General features: G+C 41.1%; 1 protein-coding gene across 4 annotated transcripts; it reads right to left on the minus strand.

Moving 5' to 3' along the window:
- Positions 1 to 874: 874 nt before the first annotated feature.
- Positions 875 to 10787, minus strand: LOC310733606 (uncharacterized protein). 4 transcript variants are annotated; one of them, XM_083555008.1, is made up of 9 exons: positions 10423 to 10787; positions 8763 to 8936; positions 8228 to 8385; positions 7472 to 7670; positions 6001 to 6097; positions 5064 to 5235; positions 4818 to 4958; positions 1785 to 1933; positions 875 to 1022 (listed from the first exon to the last, which is right to left on the minus strand). In XM_083555008.1, the coding sequence occupies exons 1-9, from the start codon at positions 10671 to 10673 to the stop codon at positions 957 to 959; spliced, it is 1407 nt and encodes a 468-aa protein (XP_083411134.1). In that variant the 5' UTR covers positions 10674 to 10787; the 3' UTR covers positions 875 to 956. The 4 variants fall into 4 exon arrangements, with proteins under 4 accessions (XP_083411134.1, XP_083411137.1, XP_083411136.1 ...); XM_083555011.1 differs by having other exon boundaries at positions 8763 to 8946; positions 10423 to 10554; XM_083555010.1 differs by lacking the exon at positions 10423 to 10787 and adding an exon at positions 10272 to 10364.
- Between the last annotated feature and the right edge of the window lie 4712 nt (positions 10788 to 15499).

The raw sequence follows: 15499 nt of genomic DNA on the forward strand, positions 1-15499 counted from the left end.
TATGCATATATGTGTGTGTGTGTGTATAAATATATGTATGTCTATAAATGTATGCTTAATATGTAACCCTTCCCCCTCCCCCCTTTTAAGTAATATTTACTTTTTTTTTATCATTTATCTAATTTTTATTGTAATCATATATGTTTATGTCTTTAAAGTTTCAAAATATTAATAAAGAGTGTTAAAATAATAAATTGTGCCATTGGGCAACAAAATTATACTAACAATTAAATCAGAGATAAAAATGGCATTTTTAAATTGTAAATATTTTAAATATTCGTCAGTTTATAATCAAACAAAATGCAAAATGTATTAATATGATAAATTTTATCTTTGTTTTATACATTTCCACAAATTTCCAATTCCTTCACATAAATTCCTGGTTACAAACTTGAAATATTTCCCAAAGCTCCAATTCCTTCATGTTCAATAGGGTTTGAGCTCTATAGCAGGAGATCTTCCACTCCAACCTATGGAAAGCAGATCTTTATAGAGCTGGCCTTGTGCACATGAAGGAACAGGTCTGGGTTTTCAAGCGAATGGAAAAATCCAAAAGACGTCTTCAACAACTGTGTGCCTAGAACTTTGTGGGAACAGTTTAGAGAAGAACCACGTGTGCCGATACGTTTGTCATATTTTGCACGTGTTCTTTTTGGCGGTCGTACTTCGCTGGACCGGTATGTTATGAGTCTTTGTGCATAAAAAAAGCAATGAGAGGATCTCTCCAGAAGGTGGTAGCCTTGCTGAGGGAGTTTGATGACAGGGTTTGAAAGAGCTCCATGACGTATCAAAAAAAACGAATCCATTCATCACAAATATAAACAAACTGATTACTGAAACCACATTTATTTATTTAAAAAAAAATTCAATAAAATCCATGAAGAATTTGACCGTCCAGGTTGTTCAGAACACACACCTCTTCACCCCATACAGACGTCCTCCTGGAGAGATCGGGATCAGTCTCGGTCTCCTTTCGGCTCCAGCGCGCATAAAGATTTCCTGCTCCTCAGGCTGTACCTCGGCTGTAGGCGAGGAATCGATCCGCATTAGTGAACGAATGACATGAAATCTAAAACAAACCTCGAATGTGCGATAGCATCTCCCAGAGTTAGGATCGTAGATCTCTGCAGGAATGGAAGGAATGGAATTTGCAAAGGGGCTACTTTGGGGAATTCCAGGTATACCTGGGAATTAGGAAGAAATGTTTGGAATGTGCTGGTCGACTACAGAGAATATGGTCTGGAATTCATTCCTCGAACATCTCTGGTTGATCAAATTAATAAAAAATTTAAAATAAACACTATTACGGTCCAGAGGGAGCATTTTCTCTCGATACGCTTTATGGACAAAAGTATTGGGACACCCGAGTCTTGAAATGAGTGGCATGAAATTTTCCTATCACTTGAAGTACGAGACTAGAAACCTGTTCAATCATGTGCACAAAGTCAGCTCTGTGAAGATATCAGCTCTGACCTCAACCCTATTGAATAGGAATGAATTTTTCCAGCTGACTAAACCCTAGGCCTGCTCACCTCACCTCCATCAATACATGATTTCAGCGAATGAGCTGAAATCTCCACAAAAATCTAGAGGAACATCTTTCCAGGAGAGTTCAGGTTATTAGAACAGATTATAATAATCTTATGCTAAGGTGTCCACAAACTTTTGACCATATAGTGCATCGTTCGTTCATTCAGACTGTGATGGTGTCTCCTGACTTCCTGTGGAACCCGAAGCGGAGAGGTTTATACGCGAGATTGTTTTGCAGGAGTCGAGATGCGAACCTGGTTGTGGCTGTCGTCCACCAACACGCTGTAGACGAGCGCCGTAGAGTTGCGCGCACGAGGGCCTGAGGAACGACGCTGCCGTCTTTTGGGGAAATCTGAAGCGCTCGGCGCATCCAGTGGCGGAACGAAACTTTCCTGTTGTCGGCCTGAGGAACACAAATTTTTATTAATGATCAGGGAAAAAAAATTGTTCATGTTGATCAACAGGCATGAAATAAGGTGGAGAAATGAAATGGCCTTGAACCCTGAACCCCACCATTCAGTTTTTTCATCCAAAAACTAAAAAGTACAGGGTTTTTTTTTTTGCAGTGGCTCAAATCTCAGTGTGTTAATAAATACAGTTTTAGGATTGTAATTACAGACTCATTATACATAATGCAGACACCTGACTAACACCCCCCCCACACACACACACACAATAAACTCTACTAGAGTTCCACTAGATTTTTGTGCTTATTCAGCAATTCTCACATTAAGATTAGACAATCGGATCATCCATCTCCATACCAGCCTGTCTTCTACATCTGCCTCTTTCAACCCAACTACCTGCATGTCTTCTCTCACATCCATAAACCTCCTCCTTGGTTTCCTCCTTCCTGGTGTCTCCATCCTCAGCATTCTCCTACTGATATACCCCATGTCCCTCCTCTGCACATGTCCATACCATCTCAAATCACACCTCCCTCACCTTGTCTCCAAAACGTCCTACATTCTCTGTCCCTCTAATAAACTCATTACTTATCCTGTCCATCCTCGTCACTCCCAACGAAAACATCAACATCTTCAGCTCTGCTACCTCCAGCTCCACCTCCTGTCTTTTACTCAATGCCACTGTCTCTAAACCATACAACATCTCAGGTCTCACCACAGTCCTATAAACTTTCCCTTTCACTCTCACAGATACTCTTCTATCACAAACCACTCCTGCTATCACTCTTCTCCACACACTCCAATAATAATTATTATTATTATTATTATAGTAAGTAAAGTCAGGTACTGATGAAGGTAGATGCACACGGGAACAGTTTTGGATCTCCTAGTTGGAGTGAAGAAAAAAATTGTTATAGTACTACATCCAAAGACATCACACACAAATTTTGTGTCTCCGAGTTTGTGGTAACAGTTTGGGGAGGAAATGAGTACGTGTTCTTTGACGCCAAAGACGAGCAAAACGCAACTTTTAGTCTTGTTTCAGGAGCCTAAAGCTCCAGGGATAAAATTCACCTGCCTCCTTCCCCGAATCCTCCTTTACACACAGTCACACACATTATGTTTGAGTTTCACATGCACACAGCTACACAACTCATTGAAATACAGATAAGCATTATCGTTCGTGACTGTCTCAATCACCCAATCACGCCATGTCTCTTTCGAACGGAACGTACAGCAAACACAGAACCTGGGCTTAGCGATAGCGGCTCTTTAATTCAAACAGCATTAAACCGTCGCCCCTTTGTGTCATCTGTACTTCAATTGCACAACGTCTGCAGAGTCTACTTACAACCCCAATTCCGAAAAAGCTGGGATGCTGTGTAAAATATATCAATAAAAACAGAATGCAATGATTTGCAAATCTCATGTGTCCATATTCTATATATAAAAAAACAAAAAAAACATTGAATGTTTAAACAGAGAATATATATATATATAATTTTAAAGAGGAAATAAGGCCATTTTGAATACAATGACCGCAACAGGTTTCCAAAAAATGCTACAAAGGCCAACTTTGTAGCATAAAAAGAAAGATGGTCCCTATCCTCTTTAGTCCGGAGGATGTGGTGTATATGGCTTCCAAAAAGAAATAAACATTTCTATTCGTCTGACCACAAAACTGTTTTTCACTTTGCCTCAGTACATTTTAAATGAGCTTTGACCCAGAGTGCATGGTGGTCTTTCTTGCATGATAGAGATTTTATGATTTCTAGAGGTTTCCATTACAGAATCATGACCGTTTTAAATGCAGTGCCACACGAGGGCCTGAAGATCACAACCGTTCATTATTGATTTTTGCCTTTGTCCCTTGGGCACAAAGATTTCTCCGGATTCTTCGAAACTTTAGATATGTGCTGTAAAATATGAGATCATTTTCAAGAGTTTTGGAAGACACAGTCTTTCACAGTTCGGTGAAGCTCTGCCCATCTTTACGTCTGAGAGACTCTGCCTCTCTAAGATACACTATTTATACCCAATCATCTTACTGACCTGCTGGCAGTAAGTCATTTTTTAATAATTACTTTTTCCAGACTTTTGTTGCCGAGTCCTAACTATGTTCAGACTCGTTGCAGCTATTACATTTAAAATTAACTTGTTTTTTTCCTTAAAATGATTAATTACCACTGTTTCAACATTTGATATGTTTTCTATGTTCTATCGCAAATAAAAGACGGGTTTATAAGATTTGCAGATCATTGCATTCTTTTTTTTATTTACATCTTACCTAGCATCCTAACTTTTTCGGAATTGGGGTTGTACAAAAAAAATAAATAAATCATTGATCGTGGAACATCATGTCAATGTTTAATCGTCTGTATTGTGTCTCACGGCTGGTTTCTCGACCCCTGCTGACGACTTGTTAAAAATGTGGAGCACGACGAAGCAAATTAACCCCCCCATTCAGCCACAGCCTCATTCCTTTGTTATGATCTCTACACCTTTCGTACAATAGAACTCTTTTTAACCCCCATGTGTTAGTAGGAGATCCAAACCTCTTCCAGCATGACAAGTGCACAAAGAAAGCTTAATGAAGAAATGGGATTGAGTGGAAGAAGATCTGAAGAGCTCTGACCTTAACCCTATTGAACACATTTGGGATAAATGTTATCTACGTCAGTATATGACTTGACCCTTATGGCTGAGTCAGCACAAATCTTCCCAATATTACCCTCAAACATCTTCCCAGAAGAGTGGAGCTTATATTATATTATTATAAAAGCAAATGGGGATTAAATCTGGACTGTGATGTTAAAAAAAAATGTAATCGTACAGTCAGGTGTCTACAAACCTTTGGCCTTGTACTATACGTATTCTTACTTCTGTGAAGGGAAGAAAAAGATGGCAAGGTGGCCTCTATGGTGCCTGAAGGATGCAGAATGACCAAACTGCTTTCCTCATTTTGATTTAATTGCTTCTGCCTGGGTTTGGTCCAGTCATTTAAAGACCCTGAAAGACGTTCTGTAGAGGAGAAAACACACACACACACACACACACACACACACATTTAAATATACAGATAAATTTAACCAAAAGAACATTTCCAGACCGACGCCAGTCCCGTACCGGCTTTCCTCAACGTTTTCTGAAGGTTGGTATGAGTCTCTTTCAGCTCCCTCAAGATCTCCAGGCTCTCCCTGTTCACGTTACGGAAGCGTGTCGCAAAGTACAGCAGGACGACGCAGGCCGTCACCACCATGGACTTCCTGAGAATCCCGACCAAAAAGGCGATCCGCTCCTGTGCAGCAGAGGCAACCACTGACTTACATCACAAACAAATCCAACAGGAACAGGCGTTCACGCAAAAGAAACCGAACTAGTGTTAATTTCACAGCACTGCTGAATTCTTAAATCTGGTGCACTCTTTCTTTTTTTTTTGTACAGCGCATTTGATTTTCTAGGCAACAAACTAAGCAAAAACACACCAGTATTAGACAGCGAATGATTGAATGATTGTTCTGTGGAGTCCAAATAGGACCGCGTGTGTGTAAAGCTGGTATACATGCTAGGGGTGGTTTTTTTAATCAAAATAATGTCCGACATTTATAGATTTGTTTAATAAAAGGAAATTTTAGTGTTAAATTACCAAGTTTGTTGCATAGAAACAAAAGGAAATTGCGTGTGTCTCTGAAATCATTAAAGACTCGGAAATTTGACGTTTATCGAAGGAGCGAATCTCCAGTGTCAGCAAATTTATATAAAAAAAAACGATTTCCACCACAGGAACGTGTTCAGTAAAGGAGTGTGTGAATTCTCTGTAACATCACAAGCTGAAATTTCTGTCTTTTTAACAAAAAAAGAATGGAAAAAACAGAGACAGGTCAAGGAGTGATGGTCAGATTTTGCTGGAATTGCTATATTTCCTTAACATATTTTCAAAGTGGCTGCAAATCTGCTCTGGTACAAGAGGAATAAAACACTTCAGGATAACGTCATAGTGGAAAAAGTGAGAAAACGTGACTCTTTTTGTAAAACAAAATTATTGCCAATCAAAAAAACCCACCATCTGCTGATATCCAGGATCATCATTCTCCAGGATCATCCTACAAATCATCCGCTCCAGGTAAACATTCAGAGCCACCAGCCCGAACAGAAAAAACCTTTGAGACAAGATCATTTCACACAAGATTATAAACGCAGTTTTATGGGAAGTTCAATGGGAACTGGTTGAGCTTTTGGATTTCTGACCAGCAGCTTGTGAGATTAAATCCAGGCTACCAATGCTGCACCCTCAAGGGAACGCGAGACCTCTTAAACCCTCGGTTCTTCAAATGAGATCAATGGATAATAAACTTTTCGGATCCCACAGTGCAACGTGATCACGTGCGAGCAGGCGATTACACGTCACTCTCTTAACCAATGCTTTTATCAGTTAATTAAAGTGCCTCGGGTGAGCTTAAATCAAGGAATCCTTCAAGAACCTACTCTATGAATATAAAAACACTTCAATCTGAGGGTCATCTTCAACTTGCCGGTCTGTCGGAAGCGACTCCGTTATCGTCGGCTATAACCGAAGCACTGAACTCATTTAGTGCCTGGTTTATCTCGGCGTCCTACCTCTAAATGGGGTTCTTCACGAGTGGACTGCAGCTGGAGATGGTTCCACATCTACACCCTGAAGATCCATGGAGCCGCTGAGCGACTCAAGAACTTTGCGGCTGTAATTAATATCAACAGTCCACTACAATGACTCATGACCACAGGATGCATGAATAGTTCTGCATTTAAGCAACTATTACTGCACCCCTCAACAATGAATGAACATTCGTTAAAGAGGTTTTTGAGGTTAATAGGTTTCTTCCTCATGCCATCTCAGGGAGTTTTTCCAGCTCAGAGTCAACACTGGCTCACTCATCAGGGACAAACAATTACAGTCAACTGTGATAATTTGCGGCTCGGAAAATTCGGGGGTTCACATTTGGAACAGCAAGTTGCGGATTATCATAAAATCCGGGGGAATCCGCAGTGGGACCGAATGTTCAGGAACGTTAGGAATAACATTTGAAACTGTGTTTTCACTAACAAATTTGATCAAAATATTTGAAAACACATCATTGTATTAAAGTGATATAATGTCTAAATTCACTACGGTACCATAGTGGCTGCGGGGGCGGGGTTTGGGGGGTGTTGATGTCTAAAATTCGTGGATCTTCGGAACTCGGTTCCTAGAAGGTAACAATAAATATACACATTCTTTCATACAACCTTATAACTGCTTTATCTCTGTAAAGCTGCCTGGAGACGATGTCCATTGTAAAATGCGCTATACAAATGAAAATGAATTGAAAAAAGAAAAAAAAAAAGAAAACGTTTATCTGCTAAAAAAGTGACAAAACAGACGCACGTGGGAAAAAAAAAAATCCAAGCTTAGCAAAATGCTGTCGTTTGGCTTCGTAATCGACTCACAAGCCTGGATGGAAATCCAGGAGAAGGAGGAAAAAAATTTAATAAAAACCCCAGTGGAACTAACTCACCTCGCTCCTGAGGTGCGGCGTGTCGCCGTGAGCAGGAAGGACGCGCAGAAGCCCAGCGCGTTATACAACAGAGAGCTGAAGGTGTGCGACTCGGACACGATGAAGCTCTGAAGGAAAGCGACGCGGTTAAAGATCTCGGCGAACGCCACCTGCTGCTCCTGGACAGAATGCTTCATCTCGGCGAACACGTCCCTTAGACCTGTGATCAAAGAATGACATTTCATACGTTTATAGTTACTTCTACTTGTGGAATGTCTGCAGGACACGTCCGATCCTGTTATAACCTTCATTACAGCAGCTACGAAGTGTAATCAAAAAGTGTCGAGACTAACAGTGAATTCATCACGGACAGCAGGTGAGGACAAAAGAGCAAACTTCTGTTCGAAACTGGGCAAAATATGTTAAGGAGATGTTCGACATGCTGCCACGAGTCGTTCGAGATGTTTCAAATGGGACGTGCGTTTTAAGAGCGGAAGAACATCACCGGAAGACGAAGAGAGATCAGGAAGACCTTCAACGAGCTCAACCCCTGGATAAACCATCTAGCAGAACATCTTCCCAGAAGAGTGGAGCGTATTCTAACAGCGTGGAATGGGATGTTTAAGAAGAAGATAAGATACCAATCTTACAGTCAGGTGTCCACAAACTTTTGTCCATACAGTGCAGGTGGAATTACAATAAGGAGTCATGAACGTTTGGATCCGCTTTCTCATGGTTCCTTGTTTAAAAAAAACGATATTCCTGTGTTTTCTTTACCCCTTGTGGAGTGCTGCAGCGTGGACTTGAGCTCTTCTCCGTTGCGCAGGATGGTCTCCTGAGATTTCAGAGCCGCACTTTGGGCCTCCACCAGATCCTCAGCCATCCTCTGGGTGGATGCAAGCTGCTCGGCGACACCGGCCGAACTCTCCGTCAGCCTGAGACACGCACACGATATGAAAAATAAACATTTGCAGAAATCTCAGATGTTCTTGGCACTAAAACAGTCAGCTCCAGAAGTATTGGTTGAAAAAAATATATGAAAAGATCTCTATTTTTCTGAGTAGATCAATTGTCTTAAAGTCATTTGAATTACATTAAAAAAGTAGAGATCACATTTTACTTGCATTTCTTCACTCACCTTTAGCAAGGGGGCCAATAATTATGGAGTTGACTGGAAGTATGGATAGATGCGAGAGGTTTTTTTGTTTTGTTATGCAAGTGTTGATGAATCTGTCCACCTCTGCACTACATTAAAGCTTTCAGAACTGTAATTAAGATGAAATGTTGTGCAGTACTCAGGATTCTGGAGCACCTGTGGATGGTGTTTTCGGACCGAAGCTGCCACTGCTCGCTCTGGAGGTAATGGCAAATGCTGTGGGCGTGAGTGAAGAACTCTGTGTAGGTGTTAAACGCGACGGGGTCCATGTCACGTGTGCACGTCTTGACGTTGCTGCCCTCGGAACACTCTGGAAAACTCCGTCCGGACCTGAAATGAACTTTTTAAATAGACACTGTACAGGCTGAAGGTGATTTATGGAGCATTGTGACAAGTGATGGAGAACCGGATGGGGATTTAACCAAAGTGTATATGCGCTATACGTTACAATAAACCTGCGACCTACAACGAGAACACCGAGTGTTTTATTTATGAATACAAGGGCAATTGTTGAAACAATAGGCTCGTCGTCGTTTAAACCGGTTCAATCTTGTTAGGACCGTTTTATTTTGATCAAAAAGCATTCCTGAACATTCCACAAACAATAGATCCAAATTGACTTGTTTAGAAATAATCGATATTTTAAAAGCCTTTAATTCATATGATGGCCTGAGAAAAAAGAAAAAGAAAAGCAGCTCAATAATAAATAGACCAACCACCAATTTTTTAGAGATTTTTCAGACCCTCTGGCTACGTTTCACAGAACCCTTATGGGTCTAAGAACCTCTGCTATGGTCCAACTCGAGCTGCCAATTCATGACAAGCCATATTTAGCTTGTGTCCAATTATAATATTCAAATTAGTGCTGTGGAGACCTAATGGCAAAAAAAAAAAGAACATCTGAGAAACCCAAGAGGATGCTTGATCATCTTCTCGAGCACTTTCATACCATCCATGAAGGATTCCACCATTCCAGTTGGTGAAGAGTACCGGAACGGACGTTGGTAACATCTCTATGGAGTGATGGTTGTTTTCTCGCACTACTGCATCTATAAAATAAGAGCCTTGTGGGACCTCAGCGGTTAAAGCTTTAGACTTTGGATCGGAAGGTTACTGGTTCACATCTCAGGCACCACCAAGCTGCCACTCCTGGACCCTCAAACCCTGAGCTGCTGGATTGTAAGCCGCTCTGGATAAGGGCACCTGTCAAATGCCATTAATATAAATAAATCAGTTTTGTGTGTAGGCATCATTAGGAGGTCTCACCGCCAAAGTTTTCAAAAGCACCTGCTTGAATCTACACTGCCTCATTATCCTGTGGTTTCAACCTCAATCTGTCTTCAGATATAAAAGGTGGTTGCGCTCAAAAATAAGGTGAGCTGCTCATTTGATGTGACAACAAGCTTGTCTGTGTTCTCTACAAACTGAAGGTTTCCTTCTTCCATGGAGAGAAAATTCAGCTGGATTTATGGGATAGAGCTCTGGAATCCACTGGCAATGCGTTCTGCTGATTTAATGAAGCAACGTGCAGTGAGTGAATCCAGCTTCATATGAGCACCAAGAAAGTTGCATGCATGGATTCATTGTTGCATGCATGGATTCATAAATGCATGGGTGTATGGATGCATGGACGCATGGCGCGTGCGTGTTAGAGATCATTCTGACCTTCTGAGGTGACAGTGAGTGAATCCAGCTTCATATGAGGTCGAAAAGAGCCTTTTAAGGAACCCTAGGAGAACACTGTTGCATGTATGGATTCATTGTTGCATGGGTGTATGGATGCATGGTGCGTGCGTGCGTGAGAGATCATTCTGACCTTCTGAGATGACAGTGAGTGAAAGCCAGGGCGATCATGCTCTGCGTGTCGTCGGAGAAATCCCTGCAGTTGGCGTGGACCTTCTCCAGAGCCCTGGACCAGCACGCGCCGTAGCGTGTCTGACCCGCAAACTCCCGCAGCCTCTGCAGCTCCGCGCGTCCTTTTTCCGCCAGAGCTCGATCCGCGGCCGCAGCGGCCCACAGACTACACACGACCCAAACGACCGGAACCGTGCACATCACCCGGTCCATGGAATTAAAAAAAAACTGTGTAAAAATATATATATAAATATGTATAGAGATTTAATAAACTCGACCTCGCGTGCCCAAACCCGACACGTCGCAACTTCCGGTCGACTTGCCATCGGCCTAATTGAACAAATAATTGGACTAATTAAAACTAGTGATGGGAATGATAGGGATGATTATTTCATTGGAGTTTTTATTTTTATTTTATTATTTTAGATTTTTGGAATCTCGTTTATCAAAAAAAAATAAAAAATTTGAGTCATTTTGTTCCTTTAATCACCTTCACGGCGTATATGGGAGTCACGTGACAAAAAAACCGCACGACTCGGACCAGAGGATCCATGAGATGAACTAAATTGTTCACTGCATGGTAGTGACGAGAAGATCAGATCATTTTAGTGACTTCAAAATGAACGTATCTTTTGCGAGTTTATTTCGTTCCTCTGATTAGAAATAAAAACAAAATGTTACACATGTAATAAGCAGTTCCTCCAACACGTCTACATAATTTCAATAATGTAAATATGCTAATGTAGCAAGCAGACAAATGATGATAAACACAATGAGTAGCTTCAGCTCTCATATCTTCTGGTCTGGTTTAGTTGTTTTGTCACGTGACTACCATATTGTAGCAATAATGTCAAGATCCGAAAAAAAAAAAAAAACGTCAATACGTCATAATTACAGAGTTTATCACGTCACAAATGTGTGTTTAATTATAAAACTTTGAAGGATTGAGGGTGTAATGCGGGATGTCCCCTGTGGATTGGGACCGGCCGTGGCTCATTTGGTGCCGGGAAAAGAATAAAAACGTTAAAAATCATTTAGTATTTTATTTCCATTTTAATGATTGTCTGTTTTGGTCGTAGTTTTTTCTATGCATTGATAAATCAGGCGTTGGACTCTGGATTGGAAGGTTGTAAGTTCAAATCCCAGCACCACCAAGCTGCCACCACCGGGCCCATGAGCAGGGCCCTTAACCCTCAACGGCTCTAGATGAGCGCGTCTGCTAAACGCTGTAAATGTAATCAAGCTCTCAGTGATTTGACATTGTGGTGAGTTGAGTTACATTTTTATTCTATATGTAATACTTGAATGAATAATAAAATCACATGCACTTTTTAGTGTTTAGTTTTATGCTACGTGATCCTTGCGTGAACCTGGTCCATGGTGTAAAGGATCTATCTTGTGTCTGAAGGGCGCCTGTTCCTATCCCATTCCCTACAGATGCCTCTGGAAAGTCTGGAAATTCCCAGGTGATGTCACATCTTGTTTTCAGGTGAATCGATTCGTCATGGTGATCAGCATATAAAGAAAGGGGGGGCTATTCGAACGAATGCCGTGAAGAACCAGAGAGACATTAATATGGTGTGAATGAAGCTGCTGTGACTGGATGTTATGATGGTTACGGTTGTTTTCAAGGCAGCACATTCATTTGGTACAGTGACGTATCTGATTGGAGGTCCCTGTGCATTCATTGGTTTGACTGACACCTTCCATCCAATAAGAATCGAGCGTTCAGAGAGACCAGGGTGAATAATCTGAGAGGATGGAAATTGAAGTGAGGAGTTGAGGAAATAGGCAAAAAGGACATGAATGAATAAGTAGTTAGTGGTTGGTCATTTAGGGCAATCGTGATCAGTGATTGGTTGTTAAAAACAATGTTGATTATTAATTGGCAGTTGAAAACAGTGGTGATCATTGATTGGTTATTGGGGTAATGGCAATCAGTGACTGGTTGTTGGGAACAATGACGATCAGTGATTGTTTGGGGCAACGGTGATCGGTGATTAGTTGCTGGACAAAATGGTGATCAGTGATTGGTTATTAGGGAAGACCAGTGATTTGTCATTAGAAACAATAGTGATGACTGATTGGTCGATTAATCTCCTTTTTGAAGAAATGGCAACACTGTTTTGTACCGATCAGCTTTTGTAGGCAAAGCGATTGCAGTGATTTGTTGGATGGAGCACACTAAGTATTATTCATAAAGCTTTCACTGCAATGCTCTACCTGAATTAAACAGAATGTGAACAGAGCAGAAATGACCCAGGAGGCATTGCGGTCTCAGGTATCCTTTATTGAACCAAATGTCTTCGTAAGCTCGAGCAATATTTCAAGTCGAACGCCAGATTGTTTTTTTATCTAGCGCACAGTGCTCCACTTATAGCTGACATCAATTCCTTCACTCTGCATTAAATTAGTGCTGTTATTTTAGGGCTTTCATTTACGGCATCACAATTCGTCTACTTTGTCCTGCCTTTTTTTTTTTTTTCTTGGGGAAACCCTACAGCCTTCTGATAGACTTTATGAGGTGCTTATCATCATAAAAACCCATGTGTTGGAAATAGTCTTACAATTATAGACTATAATGCTTAGATTAGATTTTAAGAAATGAAGGGTAAACATATGTGAAGATTTCAGAAGCAAAAATGACCAAGAAGGCCCTGAGATCTGGCATGATTTCCCTTAGAATGAGTATGTGGACAACATCTGGATACACAGGTAATACAGGTCAATGCCAAGTGTAAACACAGCCTTAATCCCAGTTTGCTTTTAGAATTCCCTCCAATCTTCTGGGAAGATGTTCCACTAGATTTTGGAGTGTGCTTGTGGAACACAGAAGGTGTTCCGTAGGGTAAAGGATCAGAGCTCTATGGCAGTTTATAGCTCTTCATAGAGCTTGCTTTGTGCACAGGGGCATCGCCATGCTGGAACAGGTTTGGGTTTCCAAGTCCAAAAACGTCCTATATAATTGTGTACCCCCGGCTTTGTGGTAACAGTTTGGAGAAGAACCACATATGGAAGTAAAGGTCGGGTGACCCAATACTTTTGTCCATATAGTGTTTTGAAAAACAGGAACTGACTCGTGACTTCATCTATCATGTCATTGTCTCTCCTGTCTAGGTATGACTGCACATCATTAGAAGGGAATTGAAGGCCAAATCATTGGGAATAAATGAAGCTCTGTTGTAGTTTGTATCTGGGGTCTAAGGTGCCCCAGTGAAGGGTGAATCCGCTGTCAAAGGAAGATGAATAACAGAAACCAAGCCACACAGACAACAATAATGGAATGGAGTTTAAATACTTCTGCGGGTTGAATATTTTTCCCTGAAGAATTGCGGCGTTCGGATGATTCGCGCTGCGTATCCGTTTACACCTGATCGATAAGATACGATGCTTCGGGGAACATCTGTCCGATGATTTTTTTTGGCTCGAATGGTAACGGACGTGAGATTAACGACACAATAGGTTCTCTTATGTCATAATTAATGCTACAGTTGGAAAAATAAATATCAGGGCTACACTGAACATGAATATCATAAAAGAATGAATCCCAAAGTGCTGATTTATCTTCTGATTGGGAAAAGTGTGGAAATGAATGTTTAGAAATGGATCACTTTATTCATCGCGGAAAGATTTTCGCGTTCCTGTTATTACCGTCCTGGTTTTGATAGGTTAACGTGCAAAACGTGCAAAAGTGCAAAAGTGCTTTGAGTCTCCAGCAATGAATAAATCCACACTGGTACGCAAGATTACAAACTTAATATAAATATACCCTATGAATTCTACAAAGCAAACTTGGAAAGTGCTAATTTATGTGTTTTAGGAAGATGAAGGTCTTCAATCGTCGCTTGAAGATAGTCAGGGACTCCGCTGTATGGACATCTAGGGGAAGTTCGTTCCACCACCTCGGTGCCAGAACAGAGAAGAGCCTCGAGGTATACTTACCTCTCATTCTGAGAGAAGGTGGTACTAGTCGAGCAGTGCTGGAGGATCTCAGACAGCGTGGTGCAGTGTGATATCAAAAAGTTTCAAGACTAGTTTTGTAACAGGCCAACAGATGGCAGCACAAGGCTGCAAGCACAATCACAGGGAGCACCGACTTTCATAACTCATTGCACCAAAAGACATCTAAAGCTGTGCAACTGGCGCTGACCACGTCTCCGATTACAGAACAATGAGCAAACGTGAAATTCTGCATGAAATTGGGCGGATTTGCCCCGGAGACGTTTGACACGACGTACGTTTGAAAGACGGCGATGCCAGAACGAGGTGTTTTGATCGGAAGAACATAGCTGGAAAACGGCGAGGGTTTAGGAAGACTTTATGATTCTTACCCAAGGAAGGGGGATATAATCGTTTACATTTCTGTCAGAAATTTTTTATTTAACATTTATGAAACGAATCTCTGGTGTCACTGCAATAACTCCACGATCACAGGAGTCTTTCGGGGGTTTTGTGTGTAACGGTGATGAAACATGTCTGTTTCCAGGATGACACATAAACAGATTCAAATGATAACATGAAGTCAAACGGCATGTCGCCTGTAATTGCAAATGTGTGTGTGTGTGTGTGTGTGTGTGTGTGTGTGAAGGTAAACATAAAATGGTGCAATGGGCCTGAGGGAGATATTACAGTCATTGAATGGGAAGGGAGGAGCAAATTGAACAAATAGTAAATATGAATCATGAATACGAATCATGGTGGGAATAAGTATGCTTTGTAAAATGTTCTTGTTTTTCTTTGCCTTCTGCAAGTATTTGCTTATAATAATATAAGTATGATTAAAATACTGTATTTAGACCACAGATTTTGCCATATACAACATATATTGGCTGCGCTAGAATGAACTAGGAGACCTGTTCCAGCACAACAAGGACCCTGAGCACAAGCTCCATGAGGAACAGCTTTTGAACACCTTTTGAGTGTTCGAATCCCAGTCACACCAAATCTGCTCCTCCTGCGCCACTGTGCAAGGCACTGTGCAATTACTTCGTAATTTAAATCAATAAATTTTTGAGTCATTAATATCATTCTATTAATAG

This window comes from Silurus aristotelis, assembly GCF_946808225.1.
Source record: "Silurus aristotelis genome assembly, chromosome: 11".
In the NCBI taxonomy this organism is placed as follows: Eukaryota; Metazoa; Chordata; class Actinopteri; order Siluriformes; family Siluridae; genus Silurus; species Silurus aristotelis.

What these genes read in the sequence shown, in the direction of transcription:
- LOC310733606 (XM_083555008.1), bottom strand. Translation starts at nt 10,673, where the DNA reads ATGGACCGGGTGATGTGCACGGTTCCGGTCGTTTGGGTCGTGTGTAGT. An exon ending in CGCCGCACCTCAGGAGCGAG is followed by an intron (nt 6,098 to 7,471) that starts GTGAGTTAGTTC and finishes CTTGTCTCAAAG; the next exon opens with GTTTTTTCTGTTCGGGCTGG. An exon ending in ATCCTGGATATCAGCAGATG is followed by an intron (nt 5,236 to 6,000) that starts GTGGGTTTTTTT and finishes TCTGCTGCACAG; the next exon opens with GAGCGGATCGCCTTTTTGGT.